This window comes from Phyllostomus discolor, chromosome 13 (genome assembly GCF_004126475.2).
Source record: "Phyllostomus discolor isolate MPI-MPIP mPhyDis1 chromosome 13, mPhyDis1.pri.v3, whole genome shotgun sequence".
NCBI lineage: Eukaryota > Metazoa > Chordata > Mammalia > Chiroptera > Phyllostomidae > Phyllostomus > Phyllostomus discolor.
In genome coordinates, this window is record NC_040915.2 from 71,559,546 (window position 1) to 71,583,999 (window position 24,454).

At 48.8% G+C, this 24,454-nt stretch overlaps 1 protein-coding gene across 1 annotated transcript; it reads left to right on the forward strand.

Annotated features, from left to right (window-relative positions):
- The first annotated feature begins 400 nt into the window (after nt 1–400).
- VPS26B (VPS26, retromer complex component B) lies at nt 401–23,870 on the forward strand. Its single transcript, XM_028528207.2, has 6 exons — nt 401–1,096; nt 11,186–11,342; nt 16,054–16,218; nt 19,158–19,333; nt 20,955–21,097; nt 21,519–23,870. The coding sequence occupies exons 1-6, from the start codon at nt 874–876 to the stop codon at nt 21,663–21,665; spliced, it is 1,011 nt and encodes a 336-aa protein (XP_028384008.1). The 5' UTR covers nt 401–873; the 3' UTR covers nt 21,666–23,870.
- Nucleotides 23,871–24,454: the final 584 nt, after the last annotated feature.

Below are 24,454 nucleotides of genomic sequence, written 5' to 3' on the forward strand. Positions count from 1 at the left end.
AGAAGGGGCTAAAAAATCAGTTAAATTCTAATAGCGCTTTGCCGGCCTCATTTTTCTTAAGTGGGAGGGTACTTTAAAGAGAATTTGAGACAAGATACTTCCTGTAATAGACAGCTTTGCGCTCCTGTCAAGTGACATTTCGCGTGTCAAAGGACTGCCATTACCGTGTCAAACAGCAATCAAACGTACATATCCAAATGGTAAACTAACGTTTATCGAACGGGAATAATAGAGGAAAACCAGAATAAAGCACTGTGAAAAGAATTCTGCAGTTCTCTTTAATTTTGCAGGATGTTGTGGGCCCGGATTCTGGAAAGAGGCCGTAGCTACCATGTCAGTTAAGGGAAAGACAGACCGTCCTCCTCTCACTGCACATGCGCAGTGAGCACACCTCCAGTGGCCGGGTGGCAACTGCTACAAGAGCAGAGGAGTGCGCACGCGCGCGGCGTCTCTGGAACGTCCAGGCTGGAGGCCTCCTCTTCCCCGCCCCGCCGGCCTCCTTCTCCCCGCCCCCAGCTGGGAGCGGCGGGAGTAGCTTCGGGTGTCGCACCGCGGAAGGCTGGCAGGTTCGCTCCGCTGCTCGGCGGCACAGGACACCGGTTAGGCAGCAGCAGCCGGGGCACCTGACTCTGCACCAGCCCGTTAGAGTTACATTGCAGCCCCCGCCCCTCAGCGTCTCCAGCTATTCGCTCACGTTCTGGGCCAAGGGGCCGCGGTACATCTGTGCTCCCGCCGCCCAGCGGGCCCTGCCCAGTCCTTACCGTGGAGTGGGCAGTTGTGCCTCGCCCCCCGTCTGGCCGCGCGTCTAGTCCGCTGGCCTTGCCTTAGGGCAGCCCAGCCCCGGAGAGCCCGGCGCGCCCGGCCGCCGGCGAGATGAGCTTCTTTGGCTTCGGGCAGAGCGTGGAGGTGGAGATCGTGCTGAACGATGCGGAGAGTAGGAAGCGGGCCGAGCACAAGACGGAGGACGGGAAGAAGGAGAAGTATTTCCTCTTCTACGACGGAGAGACCGTCTCCGGGAAGGTGAGCCTCGCACTCAAGCATCCTAATAAGCGTCTGGAACACCAGGGCATCAAGATCGAGTTCATCGGGCAGATCGGTGAGTCGGTGCCCAGTGCCTCCCTCCTTCGCCGCGCCCGCAGGCCAGGCGCGCTCTCCGGGTAGGGACCCCGCTGCTACGGTGAGGCCTGTGGGAGCTCCGGGTCCCCTGTGGTCTGAGGCCCGCCCGCCAGGGGCCGCCCCTGCGGTACCCTCTATCCAGCGCACAGGGACTGCGTGCCTCGAGGGGCGGCAGTGCGGAGGGCACGGGGGAGAGTCCCTGCTGTGCTCCTTCAGGGTGGGTAGCTCGGCCCCGGCAGGCCCTGGTTGTCTCTTCTACTTGCCACTCAGCTGGACTTCCCGCCTCCAGGATTTAGGAGTGAGATGCTCCTGCCTTAGCCTGTAGGTGGGTTTGTTAGGGACTGTGCTGCCAGCGCTGCATTTTGCCTTCCTCTAGCCCGAGTCAGGCTGGTCTTCGGTTCCTCACTTAGTTGACCTCACCTAGCTCTTGTTTCTTTTAGACAGGATGTGGGAGAGGTGTTCTCTCACCAATGTCTTCTGTCCTACCTTTCCTCTGGACTGCTACCTGGCCTGTATTTCTAAGACTTCTTTATTAGGATGCTCATTTTCAGTTGACTAATTTTTTCCTTAAAGACAAAGAAATGATGCTCCTAAGACTAAAATTAAATGATCCACACTTCTCAATGCTTTTCTAGTCTTTAAACACAATTATTGATATTAGAACTGGACAGTAAAAGGCAGTAACAATACAGAAGATTTTGGAAGCTGCCAGTCAAGATGCAGTTGTACTCCAATTCTAAGACTATTTGAAGCTTGGTATTTATTAAAATTCTGAGGTACTTCTGAAGTAAACTGTTTCTGTCATTATGTCAGGAGTAGGTTCACAGTTAATAACCAAGTGGATTAAAAAACGTCTGGCAGAGAATTCATACTCTATACCACATGCTGCATGTTTAACTCTGTTTTTAGGGTCTTCCTGGGAAGGCTTGTTAAATGCTCTCATGTCCTCAAGAGTTCAGCAAAGAATCTATTCCCCTCCTTGAATAAAGGCTAGAAACACCTGCCCAGGGAGGAGAAACCCCGAGGAAGGGACTGCCTGTAGCATGCCTCTGCAGACTGTCCTCAGCCTGAAGGATTTGCCTCTGGCATTTAAGGGAATGAAACCAGGTTGAAGACTGGCTGATCCTACAGGAACCATTTTGTTGTTATTTCAAATTAAGATGTGAGTGGCCTTTTATGTATTCGAAATAGTCTAAAGGGTGAGTTTCGTACCCTCTGCTCTCCTGCTTCTAGATTACATAGGGTTTCTCAACAACACACTGTTGACATTTTGGGCCTGATAATTATTTGTTGGTATAGAATGTTGAGCAGTGTCTCCTGTTTCTACTCCTCTGATACCAGAAGCACCCCCCAGTTGTAACCTCAAAAATGTCTTGAGATGTTGCCTTATGTACCCTAGTAAAATACCCGATAGTAAAGAGCCATTGACTAGATGAATCCAAAGCATTTTATGCTGAGTGTCACGTAAGAGATAGTGGAGAAGTGCTTGCCTACTTAGCATTAGTATTTTCCAGGAGCAGTTTTAACGTTGTTGCATGGATTCTTTGGCTCTGTGATGCCAGTGTGGACAGGCAGATTTAGCCTGTGACTGTACCATGGTTCCTGGTGGTGATACCTCATCAATATGTGAAGATAACCAGAGTATCTGCTGCCCCCGCAATATTGAGTGAGCTTTTCAGGAAGAATGGTGTCCAGGCCTTCTTCCAGTCCAGTCTAAATGAAAGGGAGCTGAGGAGTCTGCTTGCTCTGCCTGCCCTGCTGGATTTCTTGTCTAACTCCCTAGATCCCAGAATAGCATCTCTGCTGAGTTTTCTCAGCACCTTTTATTGCTTCTATTGATAACTGTTTCCAAGCCCCTGCGCTCTCCGGGCTGTGTGGCCTTTGTGACTCTGGGGAAGCTGTGCACTTCTCTGGGCTGCTTCCTTTCCTGTGAGGCATGGATAACAAAATTGCCAAACGAGAATGTTGAGACGTCGGAGGATCTTGTGTCATGCAGAGTATGGTGTATCTGTGTGTACCTGAGACTGTGTGCGAACTGACCCCTGGGCACTGGAGCGAGGCTGATTTTGTTGAAGTTGTGGTTTTGTGGTTTTCTCCTCCATTGCACCCTGACTATGTATGAAGTGGGTGGAAGTTCAGATTCTGCGATCTGGCTGTATGGGTGACATACAGTATGGGACTTACTATCTGGGGGCAAGAAAGTTGATTGATATCTTGGTGATCTGTCCACCTTCCTCATTGATTTCCATTTCAACTCAAAATTTTTCTTATAAACCAGTCTCTTTGATTTGGTTCTTTTCTTCTCCCTCTTTCCCTTCCTCTTTTCCTTCCCTCCTCCTTCCCTTCCTGCCTTCCTCCCTTCCTCTTTCCCCTCCTTTCTTTCTTCCTTCCTCCCTCAGAGGAATTAGTTCCTTAATTTGACAATGAAGTGGTTTGTGTAATTAATCTTCTTGTCCTTATGATTAATTAATTAATTTTTTTTTTGATGAGTGTATTTGTCCCACCTGTGTATTCATTAGAGGGACAGCCTGGAAAATGCAAGGTCAAACAGACTGCAGGATGTAAATTAGATAAGGCTCAGTTTACACTAATACAGACGTTGCTAGGGTCAAGACTTTGTAAGGACTAGAGATAATATACATGGAGTGCAAGGCCTGGCACTCACAGTAGGTCCTCAGTAAAAGGGAATTGAGATAATCCCTGCCATTTCTCTTTCCCTGTTAAGGTGGACCCATGAAGAAGTTTCCAGGGCTAGACATAAAACAGTTCACCCTGCAGTCACCCCTGCTTCCTGTGCTAACTCTCCATGGGGAACATTCGCCCCAGGTTAGCCTCCCCTGTCATCTGCCCGCCTGTCCACATAGCCTTCCCAGTGTCTTCTCCTGGGAGACACGAGAACCCCAGTAAACCTTACAGAAGGACTTGCAGAGACAGCTGTTTGGACTCCTGGCGCTCCATTCCTCAAGTGGCCTGGGCCCTGCTCAGAAAAGCTTTTTTCTTGGTGATGGTTTGGAGCTAGACGGGAAGAGGGGTAACTTTTGTCCCCAGTCCCTTCTCACTCCATGACTTGCTCTAGTAATCTCATCTGCACTTCTCAGCGGCTTCAGTGACTTCTTATACCCTGATGGTTCCCAAGTTCTTTCTCTGTTCTGACCTGAACTCTCTTTTCAGTTGCATGCCTGTGTTTCCCACTGCGCACTAGACATCTCCACTTGGATACCCCTCCCCACAGGTCCCTCCAAGATGCATCCAAAACAGAAACCCCCTTCTCCTTCTGTTCTGGCCCAGCCACTTCTATGATTTGTTTGGTTTGGTTTGGTTTTTCTCTTTTTGGCTGATGTCACCTGGGCCCATCCAGCCTCAGAAATTTGGGAGTCATCTTAGATTCTTTATTCCTCCTCTCACATATCTAATTGTCTTCTAGGCTTTGGTCTTCTCCAGCAACTCTGATGTATCTGAAGTCTATACTTCCTCTCCATTCTTAATGCAGGTGTTGTTGCTATTTGTAGCAAACAGTCTCCTAACTGGATTTCCTGCCTTTGTTTTTTATTAGTTCACCTTCTGTAAGAGTGAACTGTCTAAAAGGCAGTTCTAACATTGTCACTCCCCTCCTTAAAATTCTCATCAATTCCCTACTGGTTAAGGGAGGAAATATATCCAACTCCTTCCTGAGCTGGCCCCTGCCTTTCTCTCCAGTATCATCTCTCCCTAATCCTTCACCTTCACCCCTTGTAGTTTCTTCAAAGTTTCATGTTCTTTCTAGAATGTTGGCATCTTCTGTTTGTGTATGAATGTCTTTCGCATGGCCTGACCTTCCACCTAAGCTCCTGTTCTTCAAGCCCAGCCACATGATATCCATCAGAAAGCCTTCCCTGACCTCCAGGCTGACCTCAGCACTTCTTTCATTGTGCTTCTAGAGGCCTCATTGGTACCTCTTTTCAAGCAGGATATGACAAGCCTGCTACTTATTTACTTATTTTAATTTGTCTGTGTCCCTCACTAAATTCTGAGCCTTCAGTCCATCATCAGTCTGGTGGCTAATCTCTAGTGTCAGTGGCTAGTACGTAGTAAGTGTTCAATAAACATTTGCTAACTGGATACACTGGTCAGAGCTAAGGATTTACAGAAGCTATTCTCTAGATTATTTTTCTCATCTCCTCCTAGATAAACCAGAGTTAATTCTAATGACAGAAAAGGAGAGTGCAGGTTGGCTTTGCTGGTTACTGCTAAGAGGCTGCGCTTCCTCCTCGCACCTGTGGCAAGGCATTGACAAGTGAGTGAGGTGTAGCCCTCACGCGGCCACGGAGGACTCAGATGACTCACCAGCAGGCTTTCACCCACTTGTGCAGCACTTTCACTGGGGAACCACGGTCAGGAAATGCTGCAGCTGGATGTCAGTTCGCTTGCTTTTGCATCTTTCTTCCATCACGCTTTCTTCTGCCAAGTGGAGGCTGTTTTGCCCCTGCGTGTAAGAAAATCAGAGGCGTCAGAGCTTTGGCCCATGCAGTTCTGCACTGACAGCTCAGATGTGTGGCTGTTGCCCCTTAAGAATATAGTAAGTCTTATTTATTTACTTGTGTCATGTATGCTTTTCTGTTATCAGTAAGTTTTTGAGCTGCATTGGGATTCTTCCTGCACCTCAGGTACTTTTTCTGTCAATGGCAACAAAGGTGCAGTGAGGGCATCTCCCATGTCACGCAGGCAGCTAATGGCCCACATTTTAAGAATGCAATGCTGTCTGTAAGGAGCATTGAGGAAGTTCTGTCATTGTTAGAAGAAAAGACCATTTTTCAGCTGGAATCACTGGGAGAACACTGATGGTGAATATACGGCAGAGCTGGGCCACCATGGCGACTAAATAAACCAAAGGTAATTAGAAGGTTGAACTGGCAGAGGAGGGCAGACGGGAATACCCTCCAAAAGCCAAATAGATAATATCTGATTTTTCCCCCAAGTTTTTAATGGTAATGGCACTGGATGTATCCGAACTCATCAGCACCAATCAAACCTGTGCTTCTAAAAACTCCGGAGGCTTTCCGTGTTTTAATTCATTCACCATGAAATGCCAAGTAAAAGGCACATTGAGATTAAATGGATCGATTCTAGTCTGTCAATAAGCAGTTGCAGGGCTTGGAGCAGAGCTGTGCCTGGCTGAGTCTGGGTGGCTGGGGTACTGCTGCCCCTGCAGATTTACTAGGTTCTTGGAGATCCGAGTGGGTGTGGCCAGTACAAGTCTTAACTGGGTTGCCAGTCAGCGAACAATGGTTGGGAAAATCAGGGTGAAGAGGAGGCTCTTTGGAGGTCTTTTTGCCCTTGCTAGCTCAGTATCCTTCAAGACCACCACGGAGCCTGGCCCAGCAGCAAGGCCTCGGGGTGTCTTTCATGGGATGGCCCTGTGCTGCACGGCTAGCTCAGTTTCCTCCCAAAGTGGCAGATTCACCCCTCAGCCGTTGGTGGCAAGTTTCATCATGAAAGCATCCTTACTACCAAATCATTTCCCCCTGTGAGACCGAGAAGGAGGCTGGAGACAGGGAAGTTACCTTAACAGAAAAACTTGGTTGGTTCCAACTCTTAGCTTGAAATGACTGATCCCTGAGGGCTTTGGAGGTCCGGAAGAACAAGGCATGACTTGTGCCTGAATCTTTGGGACAGAACAGAGGTGGTTGACTGTTTCTTTAGGATCCAAACCTCTTGCTAGAACAGCCTTGGATTTTTTAACTTAATTTATGTGAGAGGAAACCAAACTTTCTGGCAAATAGTAAAATATGGTTTCTGTTTCTGCCCCTTTGCCTTACAGTGTTTGCAAAAGTGTTTGCAAAAGCATTGCAAACAGCTTGTAAGTCACAAGTGAAAAGTCCAAGTCCAGCCCCACTCAGACTACACACTGAGCCTTCATCCATGACATTGGGTGTGGGAGCTTGTATTAACATGCGTCCAGGAAAAAAAGCCTGAAGGAGAGCGTGATGCTATGCAGGAAGGATGTCCTCTGCCAGAGGTCCTGGCCTCAGCCAGGTTCCCCTGCTGGGGCAGGCAGACGGTTGCTAGGGTCCTGGATGCTGGCGGCCTGGCTGCTCTCTGAGCGCTCTCAGATCCTCCACTGTTTTGTTTCTTTCATTGCCTTTGGGCCGTGTAATCACATTTGTGTATTTTTCCATCCCCCTTTTCCCATCTTGCTCTTGACTCTGGGATTTCCCACTTAAAGATCATGGACATTGGAGCCTTGCTCTGACTGCTTTTGTCCCCTGAAACTATGGCCAGAATCCATTGCTTGTGAACTAAGGCACCAGGTCCCTCAGTCGAGACCTGCACCATCAGCAGGGGCTCATGTAGCAGTGGACCAGCAAGAGTAAGTGGAGGAGCCCTTGACATGGGCTGGCCAGTGGCTCTGCTCCTACCCAGTCACTGCACATTGTTTTACGGAGGGGCACAGTTACTGAATTTTAAAACTAGCGTTGGTCACTCACCTTTCCCCCCATTTGGCAACTGTGTGGGTTATCACTTACTACCCAGAATGCTGCCCAGTACTGGTTCCATTTAGTGTTTGGAAGAGAACATAGTATGTTTGTAACAGAAAATGGATCATAGTGTAACTACATAGGAAATCAGCAACAACTGTAATCACAGAATCCAATGTAAATTCGTACAGATCCAGCAGCACTAGTTGGGGATTAACCACACTACTGCCACCTTTATGAGTGGGGTGCATCTTTAGGACAAAGCCCACTCTGCTTTAGAATGCCTCCTTGTCTGGGGGAAAGCAGCTTCCTATGGAATAGGTTTGGCAGGGTCAGTTCCTAGGGCAGCAAGGGGTTAATTTAGCATTCAGACTGAAAGCGCTGCTTGAAACCATTTTTTCATTCTGGGCACGGTCCTCCCTGAGGGCAAGGCTGGACACTGCGTTGGCTTTGGGGAGGCAAGAACACTGGTTCTTTGGCCCAGAATGGCTCTGATCGTGATTGGGACTCAGACCTTGCACTGTCCAGGGTGGATCCAGAGCAGATGCATCTCTGCTCCACGTCCCCTGATGCTCAGGTATCCCTGAGAGATTGCTGTGCTGCTGAGATCTGGGACCAGGCCCATGGGTGGTTGTCCCAGACACTCATCTCCATGGACCTTTCTCTTTGTCCCCAAGCAGCCAACAGCAGGAGTGGCAAGTGCACCTGCCTGCTTCGTTTTCCCATTTGGTCTGTCCTACTTCAGGGTGCAGCCTGGCATAGGACTGGAGCCCACAAACACCCAAGGGGTGAACCTTAGCTGTACTGCAGCCGCATATTGTCACGGTCAGTATGTAATGTCCACTGTGCAGCCAGGGTGGGTTGGGGATGCCAGGAATCTGGGCATATAGACCTTACCTCTAGTGATCATGCATATAGCAAAAGTTAATACTTAAATAGCAGAGTACAAAAAGCTATAAAATAATATGGGATGAGTGGGTGACATAAACTTATAATAAAGAAATATACCAAAACTATTTCCAGGGGAGAATGAGTTTACAGCAGGTGCTTCTCAAGGTGTGGTTCCTGGACCAGCAGGATCAACATCCTCTGGGAGCTTGTTAGAAATACAAACTCTCGGGTCTGGCTGGGTAGCTAGCTAGCTCAGTTGGTTAGAGTGTGTTGTGACCTAATACACCAAGTTTGCAGGTTCCATCCCTGGTCAGGGCACATACAAAATCAACCAATGAATGCGTAAATAAGTGGAACAACAAAAATTGATGTTTCCCCTCCCCCCCCGTTCTTTTCTCTCTAAAAATTAAGAAATAAAGAAATATAAATTCTCAGCCCCCTCCCCCAGGACCCCTGTATCAAACACTGGGGATGGACCCCAGCAATATGTTTTCATAAGCCCTCCAGGTGACTCGGACACACACTGAGGTTTGAGAACCACTCTTTTAGATGGAGGTAGTGGCATTAGCACGCCTGTCAGGGTAGCCACAGGAATTCCTCATTGATGGGTAGTAGCAGCTGGCATCTCTTAGGTGCTCCTCTAAGTCCTGTACCTTCACTGCCTCCTTTAGTTCTCATAAAACCTTACAAAACGGGTTATCTTTGGCCCCCATTTTACTAGGTCATAGAAATGGGTACAGTCCAATGGGAGACCTTCTCCAGCCTCAGCTCTGCAGCCAGCTCTGTGACTCCAAGCCAGTTACTTAGCCTAGCTAGGCCTCAATTTCCTTATCTTTTAAGTTATTGATAAGGCCTGTCTTAGCTATCCCCACAAGGTTATTGTAAGGATGATAAGACTAAATACCTAGGAATATGCTTTAAAAGTTAGAAGTATATTGAGCACTGGCCTGTGAACCAAAGGGTCGCTGGTTTGATTCCCAGTCAGGGCACATGCCTGGGTTGTGGGCCAGGTCCCCAGTGGGGGATATGTGAGAGTCAGCCACACATTGATGTTTCTCTCCCTCTCTTTCTCCTTCCCTTCCCCTCTCTAAAAATAAATAACATCTTTTTTAAGAGTTAGAAATATTTTTTAAAATGTGTTTTTAAAAATGTGGTGTATTTGATAGTGGGTCCCCTGCGGTGTCCCTTCCTAAGGTGCTGCTGGATGTCCTGAGCAGGATTATACTGGGGTCTCACTGTGCCACAGATTTCTGTCTGTGAAAGGGAAGAGTGTCTGAGGAGAGGGGTGAGGTTGTTACAGAACACAACAAGGGGGGCCTGGGATGATATACTATTATTGAAAGAAGGCCCCGGGTCCATTATGTCCGCTGGCCTAGGAAAGATGTCTCTCAATGCCAGAGATTCGTGAAAAGGAAAGGAAATGTTTATTTAATGCTATACAGACTAAAAGTAGTGACCTAATGTCTTCACCAAAATCCCAAAGTCCCTTAAAACACCCTCAAACAGACGCAGTCCTTCCTTCCTTCCCCCTTTGCCCAGTCCAGAGTACCATATCTCAAGAAAGGAAATAGAAGTCCATGGCTCAGGCAGTCCTCTGGTTCTTCCCAGTTAGAACTCCATCTCAACTGGGAGACCTCCCTGGGTTCCCGGCACCCTTAGCTGAGTCGCCAGGATCTCTGCTAAAACCAGGTGGTGGTTCCCCCTTCTAAAGCTGTGGGGGTCCCCACTCTGGCAGAGGCACGTGGTCTTCTCTCCCAGGGCCACGGGAGTCTTCACTCTGCTAAAGCTGTGTGGTTCTCTCTCCAATGGCCGTGATCTTCTCTGCACTTCCACAGCCACATGGTTCTCTCCTCTCAGGGCTGTGCATGGCTCTCCTCCTCGGGGTTGCTCATGGCTCTCCTCTCCAGGGCTGCACATGGCTCTCCTTCCTAAAGCAGCATGGTTCTCCTCCAGGGCTGCCGCGTGGTTCTTCCCCTCTCAATGGCCGCCAAGTCTGGGTTTTAAATCCCCGCGGCCAATCTTCCTCAGCAGCCTCATTTCCAACTCCTCCCACACTCAGCTTCACATGCCAGAACTCGTATCCTTCCAGCTTTACTGGGCTGCCATCATGAGTCTGGGCAGGTGTGGCCCCATGTCCTGGAGCCAGTCCTCTCTGAGCTCCCACGCAGGTGCTGTAACTCAGGGGACCCGCCCCCCGCCCCCCGCCCCCCCCCCCCCCCCCCCCCCCGTTACATCTGGGTGGGGAAGTTACTTCCATTCCCCTGGCTTACAGCTGATCACAACTACTTAACATATCTATGCAACCAGTCAAAGGTTATAGATTGCCAAACAACCATGCCAGAGCTTAGCTGCAAGGCTGTTGCTATGCTAAACAGCTCTCAATGGCCCTGCTCCATTTGTCCCTTCCCCCAACCCACACCCTGGGGAGGGGGGTGGATGGAGACATCCCAAAATCTCCTGGACACCTTAAGTTCTGGACCCCATTTCAAATGCCTATTTGGGGCCCCCTCTTGGCTGCACCCTGTAACAAGGTGGTGGGAGACCAGTGTAGGAGGGTTGCAGTGAGGCAGCTGGTCAGGAAAAGAGAGCGAGTAGTCAAAAACAAGATCTGTTAGAGGAGGGTCTTGTAGGAGACAGTGCCACCCCCCCAATTCCTGGAGCCCCTTGCAGGGCCCTGGCGCACAGGATCTGATCGAAAAGGCTAACTGACGCTCTCTCTCCAGAACTCTACTATGACCGCGGGAATCACCATGAATTCGTGTCCCTGGTAAAAGACTTGGCCCGGCCTGGAGAAATCACCCAGTCACAGGCTTTTGACTTTGAGTTCACCCACGTGGAGAAGCCGTATGAGTCCTACACCGGGCAAAATGTGAAGCTCCGGTAAGTCGTTCCCCACCTTGTTCCAGAAACTACCAGGTGTGGACTGGGACCTGGAGCTGTCCGTATTCCCAGGGGTCTTTGCAAGGGCGTCGGGAAGGAGCCTTCCGAGAGCAGCAGTGTGCTGGTAGATGATTAGCAACAGGCCCACTGGGAGGGGAGCTTGCAAGGCTGTGGCTGTGTTAGTCTCTGGAGTGCAAAGATTCCTGCCCTGGCCAGTTTCAGGCTGCCAGCTGGCCAGCTCAGATTCAGAGCCCCGAGAGATGTCTGGTAACCACCTTTACAGGGCATTTGCATCAGTCTCAGGCACAAATTCCCCCGAAAGCAGAGAATGGCAACATAATTAGGAAGCAATGACTTCTCGGTATGTATTACCTTTGTTTTTAATTTCATTGTAAGTTTATATAATTTAATTTTAAATAATTGCTGTGTTTAACAACTGATTCAAAAAATTCTGGAAATTCAGCCATCAGCCTCCTCCAGGTTCTGCTCCCAGCAACAGTGTGGTCGTGGGCTCTGGCCTCAGCCTTCTCACCAGGAAGGCTGGCCATGGGTCGGATTCTAATTCTAGGTCTGCCCGCTCCATCTTCAGGGGTGAGAGAGAATAAAATGTAACTCTGTAACAAGTCTTAAAAGATTAATGAACACCATTTAAGTACATGGAATTGCTTTTATTGTTCCATTCTTGAAACTCTGAGGACAGAGACTGATTTTTAGGGCTTCTGGGGTAAGGGGGGGTGGAAAATCCAGAGCAGCTATAGCCTCTTGAATATAACCCTAGATTTTGTTTTTGTAACTGGCAGTTTGACTTCTTACTCCCTTCCTCTTTTTCGGTCGTCCCCCAGCCCCCTGCCCATCTGTCAACCATCAGTTTGTTCTCTGTGTTTAAGAGCCGGTTTCTGTTTTGTTTGTTTGTTTGCTTTTTAGACTCTACATTTAAGTGAAATCACATGGTATTTGTTGTTCTCTGTCTGACTTATTTTACTTAGCATAATACCCTCTAGGTCCATCTGTGTCCCAGATACAGCAAGACTCTTCTTCCCCTTCTTTCTTCCTGGCTTCCCCAATTCTATTGGAAGAGTGGAGGTAGGCTCTCCTTTTTCAGTCTTTGCAGAGAGGTCTAAACGCGGACGTTACCCCAACCAAAGACAGTGTTTGGTAATTGACTTCAGAGAAGGCAGCACTTGGTCTTGGCTATGGGGTTTATTTTTACTTAACTTTGTTTTTTTGCAGTGGATTTCTCAGAAAGATAGGTATTAAAAACAGTATGATCATTTCTTAAAATATTAAAAATAGAATTACCATATAATCCAACAGTTCCACTTTTGGGTACATGTCCAAATGAAGTGAAAGCAGTAACTCAAACAGATAAATGCATATCCATCGCATTCATCACAGCATACTCACAGTAGCCAGAATGTGGGTGCCACCAGAGTGTCGTCCATTGACAGATGGCTGTGTAAACAAAATGTGGACAAAACAACACATACAGTGGAATGTCATTTAGCCTTGAAAAGGCTACAACATAGATGAATCTTGAAGACATGCTAAGTGAAATAAGTCGGTTGTAAGAAGACAAATACTGGATGGTTTCGTGCCTGTGAGGCACTTAAAGACATCAGAATCACAGAGGCAGGAAGAAGAGTGGTGGGGGCAGGGGCGGAGGGGAGGAGGAGCGGGAAGTGCCTGTGTAGCGAGTTTCAGCCGGGCAAGTTGACAAAGTTCTGGAGCTGGATGAGAGCAACGGTTGCACCACAGTGTGAATGTACCTACCGCCACTGAACTGTACATTTAATATCGGTTAAGTGGTAAATTTTACGTTACATATATTGTAGAGGAGGAAGAAACTTTTTCTTCTACCCATCTTAGGCTCATCGGCCGGGCCCTGCAAATTACACTGACAGACGACAGATTAGCGAGAGAAAGCCAAACGAGTGTATTCCATGTGCTTGTGCATGCACGTGGAATTCAGTGATGAGTAACTCAAAGGGGTGGTTGAAACTTGGGCTTCTGTGAACATTTATCCAGATAAAAATATATTAAATAAAAGTGGCAAAACAAAGGAAAGCAGTTTTGAGCTTCTAGGGGCAGCAGGTTGTGGGAGGGAACACAGGTGGCAAACATGGAAGATTAGGGCCGTTTGAGTAAGTCTGTCTGTAGATTTTGCTGGGGCGTCTCTGGGCTGATTGGAGTCCAGCGATGTCTCTGGTGATTGAGAATGGCCCGCCGTCCTGGGAAAGGGGTCCAGGGCAGAGTTTTCCTTGTGTCTGCTTCTTCTCAGTTCCTTTCAGCTCTATATAAGCCTTATGCCAGAGTGGCATATTTGGGGGTGGCATACACTAAGCCCCTTATGTTTTACTGCAATAAAAAAAATACAAGAAAGGAAGGTGCTGCTGTACAAATTAGATAAAGACTTTGGGATTCACGTTGAGAAAGAGAAGACATAAAGAAGGGAAAAAGTTTACAGATGTAAATTGCAGATTAAGGACTTGTATCTTGTTTACGTAAGCTAGGGGAAATGTGTAAAGACTGTCTCAAGCTCTTTTTCTCCATAGGCAGGGGAGTGGTTCTTTTGGAAGAATTTAAAGTCAGCATGTGGTATTTGATGGGTAAGTAGAGTGTGGAGATAAGACTGTTAGAAGTCTAGTATGAGGCCCCAAGAGTTTGGACTCAGTGGGACCAGGCAGAAAACCAGGAATTTCATACCTCACCAGAATTTACTAGTGAGAGCAGATGCAGACGGGACTGTCAGGAGGAAGAGAGGGTTGGTAGACAAAATGATTCGTCAAGTTTTTAGAGTTTGGAGCCCTGGCAGAATAGAGAGGCATAAGAGTTCATGAGATAATTGGAAATACAAGCCTGGTGCCCAGGGATCCACTGTTGGAAGTCATCTGCCCAGAGGTGATCACTGATACACTTTTCAAGGACAGTTAGGACCTCCTGGGGTGGGGCTTAGCCGGAGGGGAAGAGGATTTCAAGGAGGAGGAACTGTTTTACGTGCTAACCTAGAACTTGTGCTGAAAAAAGTGCTGCTGGATTTGGCAGCTGGGAGGCTGGGTGTTAACTTCCGGAGAGCTGCGTTTGCAGGGCGGGGAGCACTGATGCTGCCAGGGAGGAAGCTGCAGGCAGCCATTAGGACTGGATCCCTCTGTGAAGGCTGTCTCTGAAGGAAGGTCAGAGTGTAAGGCCTGCAGAGTGTTTTGGGGATTAATGATTTGGAGACTTTTATAAACTCCAAGGGAAAAGCCTTCAGCTGGAGAGACATTGGGTATGCTCAGAAAATTGGAAAAGTTAAAGGATTAAGATGCCAGACAAGGCTCCCATGTTAGAATCACTTGGGTGGCTTAAAAAATGTTAATGCTTCTGTCTCTTTCACACAGTTAAATGGCAGGTGTGCCTGGGCATCAGGATTTTAATAGCCCCTCCCCCAGGTGATTCTGATGTGCATCCAGATGGAGAGTCATCGTGTCAGAGGGAGGAGGAGAAAAGGTCCTGAGAGATAGAGGTGCTGTTGGAAGGAAAGGATGGGCAAAGATACAGACCCATGTAGTTACAAGCACAAAGCAGAGAAGGGAGAGAATTACAAATCTTGACTTGGAAGGCCTTCATCTTCTTAGTATAGTAAAAACAGTGTCTTCCAGTGGGAGGAGGAGTGGAGGCTGGGGAGCCTGAGCACTTAGGAAAGAGTTGGGAACATAGGTGTTGGGAAGTACGAGGGAAGTCACTGAGGTGAATAAAAAGACTGCCCAGAAGCAGTTAGTGCGCACAGAGGATAGCAGCCTAATGCATTGGATCTCGTTAGCAACTTATCCAGGAGTGCTTGAAGGACAGTGGGGATTATCTGAGTTGTACTTAGAAGAAACTGTAATTTAAGGGGTGTTTCCTCCCTCCATGGGTATTAGCATAGAGTTAAGTGAAGGGGACAGGCATGCCGGAGAAGGCCACACTGAAGTGGCTGGCTGTAGAGGTCAGGCTTGGCATGCTTTCTCATCAACCCCCTTCCCCAAGGACCCAAGTTCAGCCAGAGATTTTCTGTGTTCAAACACACCAAGTCTCTCCCACCTCTGTTGCTTTACTTACAAGGGTTGCACTCCCAAGTGCCCCTTTCTCTCTCCCAGTGCTTGGTTACAGTATCCAAATCAGCACTTGGCAAGTGTTCCGTTTGTACTGTTTATGTGCCCGTCTCCCCCAGCAGTGTGTGAGCTCCCACCGGATGATATCTTTTATTCATCCTGTGCCTAGCAGTGAGCATTCGCTGAATGAACAGTTTAGTCTCCTCATTCCCTATTCCTCTCCTTTAGCTGTCAAGAACTTGAAAAAATGCTTCTTGATTGAAATGGACGGCCAAATACACAAGTATGAGGCAGATTCCTGTGCCCAAAGAGCCAGGAGTTGGTTGAAGAAAAAAAGTAACTCAGATACACACCAGCACATGGTAGACAGTGGTGAGGGCCGTGCAAGGCAGAGGAATGCTGTGATACTCAAAGAGGGGCTGGGAGGAAGGGTCTTGGAACTCCCCAGAACTGTGACTGCAAAATGCTGCGTGTATTTTTTTCTGGCAGGAGGGTTCACAGAGGTCAGTTCTCAAAGGCATATGAAGTCTCAAAGCCTAACTGCTATAAGGGGTGCTTTCAAGTGGGTCGATTTGGTGCCTTCACCTAGGTAACATCTGGAGGCAATGGGTGTCCCTTCACAACACATCCATGTTCTCCAGGTATTTCCTTCGAGCCACCATCAGCCGCCGCCTCAACGATGTAGTCAAAGAGATGGACATCGTGGTTCACACGCTCAGCACATACCCAGAGCTGAACTCCTCCATCAAGATGGAGGTTGGGATCGAGGACTGTCTGCACATTGAATTTGAGTACAACAAGTCCAAGTAAGTGCCTGGGCCCCAGCTTGAGGGAGAACTGCTCAGGGAAGTTGAGGTAGGGCCTGATCCGAACACACAGGGAGGGAAGCCCCTGGCCTCGGCGAGTTGGCGGTGATATGCTGGGGGAGAGATCACAGGAGGGAAACACGGAATGGCTGTGCCTGGCTGAAGGCAGGCTGCCCGGGAGATAAAAACTCATTTGACTTAAATCAAACTGTATTAAATTAAGGTATGTTTAAGTTACACATCCTGTGATCTCTTTCCAAGTCACATAAACCTAGCTTTAAGGCAATTTGTTTTGGATTCTAGGTACAGCTGTTTCCTTCTGCTGCTGAGAATCATCTCAAATCCCATTCTATTCTCATCTGTCTCCTGTGTACATACAGTGTGTTTTTAGAAGGCACAGTGAGGAAACTAAACACCAGCCACAGTTTGCTCCTTCCTCTCCAAACTAAACTGAATTGTAGCGAAGAATCCTGATGGCTTTTCAAAAAGGCCTTTAAATAATTTTAACTGCCAAATTGGGAAGGCATATGTCTTAAACTGGGTTTACTGTTAGAACATAAAAATATATGAGCTTGTAAATTGCAACGTGAACAGTTCAAAAATGTACCACAGAATCTTCCTTTTCAATACAATACATTCTCAAAAATGTTTGGAAACCAAATGTGCAAAAATTAAAGTGTATTTGTGCAGAGAGACCCTTACCACAGACCCACTGTCATCCAGAGTTCCGGGCAGAGGGGGCTAAACTAAGCCAGATGGCTCTCCTGTGGAAAGATTGGGAACAGGTGTTTTTACCACCAAGAATATATGTGCTTCTTAGAACAGGGCGAGGAAAAGGTGTGTCCTTTCCCCTGCTCTCTGGCTAGGAACCAAGTGGGGTGTCAGTAAAATGATCACTAAGACCCAGAGTGCGACCTGGCTCCAGCTGTGGAGTGGGCAGGGCCATGTGGAAGGGCGGTCGCTCTGAGGCTGGCAGGTACATGTAAGGGAACAGGCTCCTTCCCCCTTCTCAGCTTTGGGCTCTGTGGGCCTTCTTGATAAGGAGCCACCAAAGTGTGTGCCCACCCATGTCCCAAAGCGGGTGACTGCCAGGCAGTACCGGCTTGTGGGAGCTTAGAATAGCCATCAGCCAGCAGTGTGTTACAGGACCAGATTTCTTACATGAAAGGCACTGAGAGTCATTTACATGCTGTCAGGACTGGATGCTCTCAGGTTCTGGCCCTGTGCGCCCGCAGGCCACACTGTGTGAGAGTACATAGTCTGTATGTCATCACAGGAAGAGCCTGACACTTGGAATCAGGCTTTCTGCTGCTGCTGAGGTCTGGGGCTGAGGTTAGCAGGTACTAAAATTTTTGTACCTTTGGTTCCTAAAAAATTAGGGGCTTGGATTAGGTTAGTGGGTTTTACACACACACACACACACACACACACACACACACGAAGGGTGAAGTAGAAGAGGAGCTGGGAGCCAGGGCTCCAGACCCTCCCCAGAGCAGCTTTCATGTTTCTTACATGTTGACGCTGCTGTGTGAGGTTTTATTTAGAATAAAGGCACGTTCAATTCATGAAAGCTGGAAACCCCTTAGAATCTATTTCCAGAATGCTAAGTGGCCTGTATTCACTTTTGTAAATGTTCTTAGTTCCCTACTCAGAGTGTCTACAGTCTTCCCAGTTAGATCCTTTGCCTAAAGCTGGAATGAAATAATAGAGAGAACAGGAGCTTAGGAATGAGGAACTTGGGTTCACATCCTGTTTCTATCCCTTATTCAGATCCTGCTTATTTACCTTCTTTGAACTTCCTTTTCTTCACCTGTCATATAAGGAGGTTAAATTCTCAAGTCCCTGCCAGCACTCATCCTCTGATTCTGAACAGCAGGTTAGGAGTTTTCCTCTACGCTCACCATGCTGGATGTAGGGCTGTGCATATACCTGACCCAGGCACAGGCTCTATGCAGTATGGCTGGTTCCTGACAGCTCCCAGAGCACCATCCTTGTGAGCAGGGCCCAGAGAGAAGGTGGGGTTGGGACATGACACATGCTTCTTGCTCTGCTGCTCCCGCCTGGCCTGCCAGGCCCTTAGCACACTAATGAAGCCTATTTGCTGCCGCCATGAGGCTTAGAGAGAAAGAGCAAGACTTGCCTTCTGCATTTGTGGGATGGGCCTCTCACACCTTAGGACATCTAAAAAACGCATACACAAATACAAAGTGTATAAAAGAAGTTTCAGTACTGAGCAGATAAGATGAGCTAGCATGAATGGGTGATACAACATGCAGGAGAATCATCCTGAGTTATATATGGAAGAATGGAAGGGACAGAAGTTACTTTGATTCAAACAAAGAACCAAAGGGCAACCCTAGCTGGTATAGCTCAGTGGATTGAACGTGGGCTTGTGAACCAGAAGGGTTGCTGGTTCGATTCCCAGTCAGGGCACATGCCTGAGTTGCCGGCCAGATCCCCAGTAGGGGGTATGCAAGAGGGACACCCCCTCTTGCATCAGTGTGCAACCACACACTGATGTTTCTTCCCCCCCTCCTCCTCCCCCCTCCCTTCCCCTCTGTCTATAAAATTAAAAAAAAAAAAAAAAGATTCAAAGGGCCCTGTAAACTGAATCGTGGGGTTCCGTCCTGGTCAGGGCACACGTGGTCGGGGTGCATGTGAGAGGCAACTGATTGATGTTTTTCTCTTGCATCCGTGTTTCTGTCCCTCTCTCCTCCTTCCCCGCTCTCTAAAAGTCAATGGGCATGTCCTCCAGTGAAGATTTAAAAAAAAAAAAACCAAACCATAGGAAATTAGGCAGCAGTAGCAGTGTGGGTGGGAACATGGGCGAGGGTGCACAGTGAAGCCATTTAGCCAACATGCAGGACAGACCAAGCAGCCATGAATGTACAAAGGGTTGGCTACTTACACACATTTTATTTCTTCTCTTTCTTCCCCAGATACCACTTAAAAGATGTCATTGTAGGGAAGATATACTTCTTGCTGGTGAGGATCAAAATCAAGCACATGGAGATAGACATCATCAAGCGGGAAACAACGGGCACGGGCCCCAACGTGTACCATGAGAACGACACGATAGCCAAGTATGAGATCATGGATGGAGCACCCGTGAGAGGTGAGCCCTGTGGCCCCCAGTCACCACACCTGCCCTCCCAGCCCCTGCACAGGACTTTGGAGGGGCCTGAGGGATTGACCTGTTAAAGCAAGATTTCTATTGACCTATAATTTCTTAGTGTCTGATTGGACACTTGGGGTCTCAATAGGCAGGAAAAGGAGGGCTGAGTCTGTGAAACGCCAGATTCCTACCCCACCTTCACCTGTAGGAGCTCCACTTCTGCCTTGCTTACATAGTGGGCTGCTACTGGAGATTGAATGTCAGGAGTTATGCCTGTTAAAAAAAAAAGTTTGCAAACTGGTTTGAACATTTTCTTACTTTTGCCTATTGACATTCTGACATTCTTTGCTGCTAGGAGCCAAGAGATTGATGCAGAATAGTCATTTTTGTTACTTCTAGCTCTGGTAGAGTGATTAATTTTCAGCATCCCATCTCCATGTATAAACATTCTGGCCAGCACTACCGGGGCTACAGACAGCCCCGGGAACAGGACTCAAACTGGTCTTCCCCGGCCCCATGGAGCTGACACTGCATCTGGGACAGACAGGGTTCGGTGCTCTGCTTGGGAACCCGTGTGATTATTTGGGAGTAGCCATCACTTAGGCTCTTCACTGGCTCTGCAAGTTTCTCATTTAGAAGTGTGTGGTGATGCCAAGCTTTTTTCCAGTGTGTTCCCACAGGCTGTTGCATGCAGAAGGAGGGTGTCATCGACTTAGCAGCCCCGAACACTGGGGACAATGACAGCGTATCCTTGAGTATCACCAAGCCAGATCCTTGGGGGGAGAGGACTGAGGTCTCCAGTGTGTGTTCCATTTTTTCACCAGCTGTGCATATACAGCCAGTCATCATCTTCCCTGTACGAATGAAACGGGTCAGTGAGAAACAGTGCAAACAGCAGATAATTAAAAGGTCACTTATATTTAGCCTTAGACGGCATTATAGGTTTGGCCTTTCCCAGTGGAATTACCGCCCCGATTTTGTTCCACTTACACTAGGAAAGGCTTGACATTAGAACTGGTGGGGATCTAAAACATTTCGTAGCCTATTTATAGTTTTCCACGTGAGAAAATTAAGGTCGAGGGAAATCAACAGACTTGCTGGTTAATGAAGAACTTGGACCAGAATGAGGATTTGCTGTTTCCCAGACCATTATGCCATCTTGCCATCCCATCTTAGAGTAGAAGTGTATTTTGGGGGCATGCACTAACTAGTTATGATGGGAGATGGTACTGAAATTGCTGGGTGACATGATGAGTTTGCTGATGTTTGACAATTGGCTCTTAAAAACCCAACAACTAGACACATTACATGTGATTCAAAGATTGTGGACAGTGATGCCCCTGTGCTGGTTACCAGCATGCCACACACTGGCCTTCGTGTGGGGGTGGTGAGAGGACATGCAGGAGACCCAGCTGGACCTGGAGTGGGATGGCAGAGCCTGACTGTTGCTTCAGCGAGTCACTGGTTAGTGGAAGGCAACTTCTCAGCAGGCAGAAACAGCCTTGTCCTAAGTGTCCCGGGCCATGGTCAGATGGCATCTCCCTCCCCTGGTCAGAGTGCCTGGGTGTGAGGCAGAGCAGCCACTTTGTCCTTGGCTCTGATTCCTGCCTGGCCTTTACAGGAGAGTCCATCCCAATCCGGCTCTTCCTGGCAGGCTATGAGCTCACCCCCACCATGCGGGACATCAACAAGAAGTTCTCGGTGCGCTACTATCTCAACTTGGTGCTGATAGACGAGGAGGAACGGCGCTACTTCAAACAGCAGGTGAAGCCTGGGCACCTCCTCCAGACCCCTGGGGGCCCTACCAACAGAGCAAGGAAGGGCATTGTCCTTGCGAAGGTCAGGCTCCACTCCTGCAGGTGAAGCAGTACAGTGGTAGTCTCCATGCCACTTGTCTGTTTACGCAGAGGTGGAAACCACGAGTTACTAGCGTCCCACGGCAAGAATGAGGGTTCCCACTGGATACCTAGTCTGCTTTCCTGGGCCCGCCCTCAGTGAGCAGTCTGCCTTTCCAAGCCCAAAACACCCACAAGAGCCCTGGGATGGGGAGTGGACAGCTGCTCTTTGCTGAGACATGCAGAGGAGGATTTTGCCCAGCATCCCCAGGAGAAAGGTAGAGCCTCTGGGAAACCTACCCCCATGCCTTCCTCTCATGTGTCATGTTGCCCCACTCCCAATTTTGCAGGAAGTGGTGTTGTGGCGGAAGGGTGACATCGTACGGAAGAGCATGTCCCACCAGGCAGCCATTGCCTCACAGCGCTTTGAGGGCACAACGGCCCTGGGTGAAGTGCGGACCCCCAGCCAGCTGTCAGACAACAACTGCAGGCAGTAGGCCCCCAGGGCCAGGGAGCTGCTGGGCTCCCACCCAGCACCCCTGTCTATCAAACACCAGCGGCTGAGGGAGGGGGAAGATGTGATGCTCAGCTGACCCATTACTTGCAACCTGAAAACAAATCATGTTTTTGACTTAAATTCTTTTTTCTGAAGAACCTTAGAGGCTTGAGCCAGGAAGCAGTCTCCCAGGGTTCTGCAGCTGATGTGGGACAGCGAGGTGACATTCTGGGAGCCAGTGTCTCTCTGGGATAGGAGCCTCCACCGAGGCCCTATGCAGGGACCTCACAGCAGGCGGGGGGACAGGGTGCCAGCATCCTTGGCTCCAGCCTTCCAGCTTCCTGACATAGGATCTGAGCATGTTCCTGGGATTCTGAGCTGCCAGCGGGGCCCCAGGTAGTCACATCTTGTCCCCACCTTTGTCCCTAAGGTAGTGGCAGGAGCTGGGCCTGCCCCACCCTACATGACCAAGGGGAGACTTGAGATTAGGAAGCTACCTCTCTGGGAGTCGGATGTGGTGCTTTCCACAAGCCACCTCCTTTCTGGCCTTTTTCTCCCTGCTGAGAGCCAGGCACCCCCTTCTCCATCTTGTATGGATTCTTGTCACTAACATCTTGGGGCAGAAGCCTGCAGAAGGGCCTCTGCCTCATGTCCCCTCATCTGTAAGGAATCCTGGCACAGAGATTACTCACACAGACCCGCTGAGGTCAGTGTCACATGTGGGTAGCAGCAGAGACAGACACGGGAGGCCACGACAGCCCATGAGGCAGAAGGATGCTCAGTGCATGGTAGCTGTTTGCCTCCACCATGTACCTCCCCTTGTCAGCCCTAAGGGTCCTGCGGGTTAGGGTGTTCTGGTGCCCCAGCAAGCCTAAACAAGGGCATCTGTCTCCTTCGAAAACAGATCCTAGGAACGTGACTTATCTCTTTGCTGCCCTAAGAATGAATCCTCATCACTCCCTGGTCTCCATTTAATTTCTGAGAATTGGGGCTGGGTTTCAAACAGTGGAAATCTGCTCTATGGCCCCATCCCCTTCACTCCTTACCTAAACCTGAGAGGCAGAGGAGCTCGATGAGGCCCTCAGCAGAATACTGCTGCACAACTTCGAGTAACCCTGCTTGCCTGTTGCGTCCTCACCCTCACCAGTTGACCACAGTGTAGGACTGCTGCTGTTGTCTTTGGAAACATGTTACAGGAACCCTCATGGCTATTCCCTTCCTCAGGAGGGGGGTCCCCTCTGCTGCATTGCCCCGGGCCGGTTGTAGTAACAGCATCAACATCCTCTCCTGCCTCACCTGGAGATGAACAGAAATGACTCTCCTGGTGGCCTCCCTTCCTTTCTGGGAAGACACACAGGCCCTGCTGGCCAGTAAGGGCTATACTGGATGGCCTGAGTTCTCTGTGATTTGGAAGGCAGAGGGGTTGGTTCCTGTGTCACCTTTCAGTTAAGTGTGGAAGACATGGATGGCTCTTCCTGAAAATTCTGCACAATCATGGGCCTTTGACTGAGCAGGGCTTGTGGATTAGATCCAAGACTGGAGGGAAAGACATTTGGGATATCACTTGGGGTTGACTGGGGGCAGCAGCGCCAAGGTAAAGTGGTGTCCCCCATGCCTGGCCCTGAGCTCAGGTGCAACGGACAATGGCCACAGAAACAGGATCATTATCCAGCGGTCCCTGGATTTTCAAGATTGGAACTGAAGTGTGTGGGGAGGCAGGTTCTGTGGTCCTTACCTCTTTCAGAGCATGAGACTAAGCTCTAGTGTGCCTCCCATAATAGATGATCTAACTGGAAAGGATCTGTCAACTCCTCTGCCTCCCACCTGACAACACATTCATTTTCAAAGTTTCTTAACATCGTAAACCTTTCTTCTGGGAGAACTAGAAGATAGAATTTGCTTTTATTCTCTCAGGAACTGTGCACAAGCCAGATCTGATTTTTCCTACTCTGCTCCATTCTCCACTTACTGGTCCAACTGTGGAAGTGAGGGGAGGCTCCTGTCCCCCTCTGTTAAAGGTCCCCACACTTGGGAGTGCATAGGTACTAAACCAAGCAGTGCAACTTGTAATTAAGCAGCTGCAGTGTTTACATGTTTCTTAATGTATTGTCTTTTCAATGGCTGTATTTTAAAAAACACTTGTTTCAGTTGTTTCTCTGATTAAAGGAAGCCCCTGTGGCTTGGAGGCATCGTGCACATGGTCCACAAGGTTCTGGGTCTTTTCTGATTTACACTGTTGCACCTTGCATGCAGACTCCCACTGTAACCAGCAAAATGCCTGCCCTTGCTGTGTGTGGCCCCTGGTGAACAAGGGTGGGTGGTTTAATACCGTGTGTTTTAGCAAGCAGGTGGCTGAGAAGCGAATTCTGGTCTAGCAACCTGCCCTGAACTGCTGCACAAGTTACCAGACAAATAAAACCATTCACCTGTAGAGTCAGCTCCATGGCCAATCTTTAATCCAAGTCCAACCTTCAGTTCCAGCCCTGCACATTCTTACTGCACCTGCCTTGCTGTAGAGCCAGTGGGGGCTCATACCTGCAATAATGCACAGTCTAGGGCAAACTGCAAATCAACCTCATTTTGACAAAAATCTTAAAAGCATGTCCTTGGTGCCACTGCTTTTTCACCTGTGGTTAATTTTATCCTGATAAAATTACTGTTTTAAATCTCTGTGGGGCCCACGTGACCCCAGGGGCAGGTGAGGAAGGCCGGCGTGAAAAGACAAAGGTTCACTTCAGTGGGTCTTAACAGACTGCACCCCACATGCTGATGTTTGCCACAGTGAAGGAA

Bases quoted from the DNA above. Each gene is read 5' to 3' on its own strand.
- VPS26B (XM_028528207.2), top strand. From the start codon at position 874: ATGAGCTTCTTTGGCTTCGGGCAGAGCGTGGAGGTGGAGATCGTGCTG. The intron at 19,334-20,954 runs GTGAGCCCTGTG...TGGCCTTTACAG, and splicing joins GGATGGAGCACCCGTGAGAG to GAGAGTCCATCCCAATCCGG. The intron at 21,098-21,518 runs GTGAAGCCTGGG...CCAATTTTGCAG, and splicing joins GGCGCTACTTCAAACAGCAG to GAAGTGGTGTTGTGGCGGAA.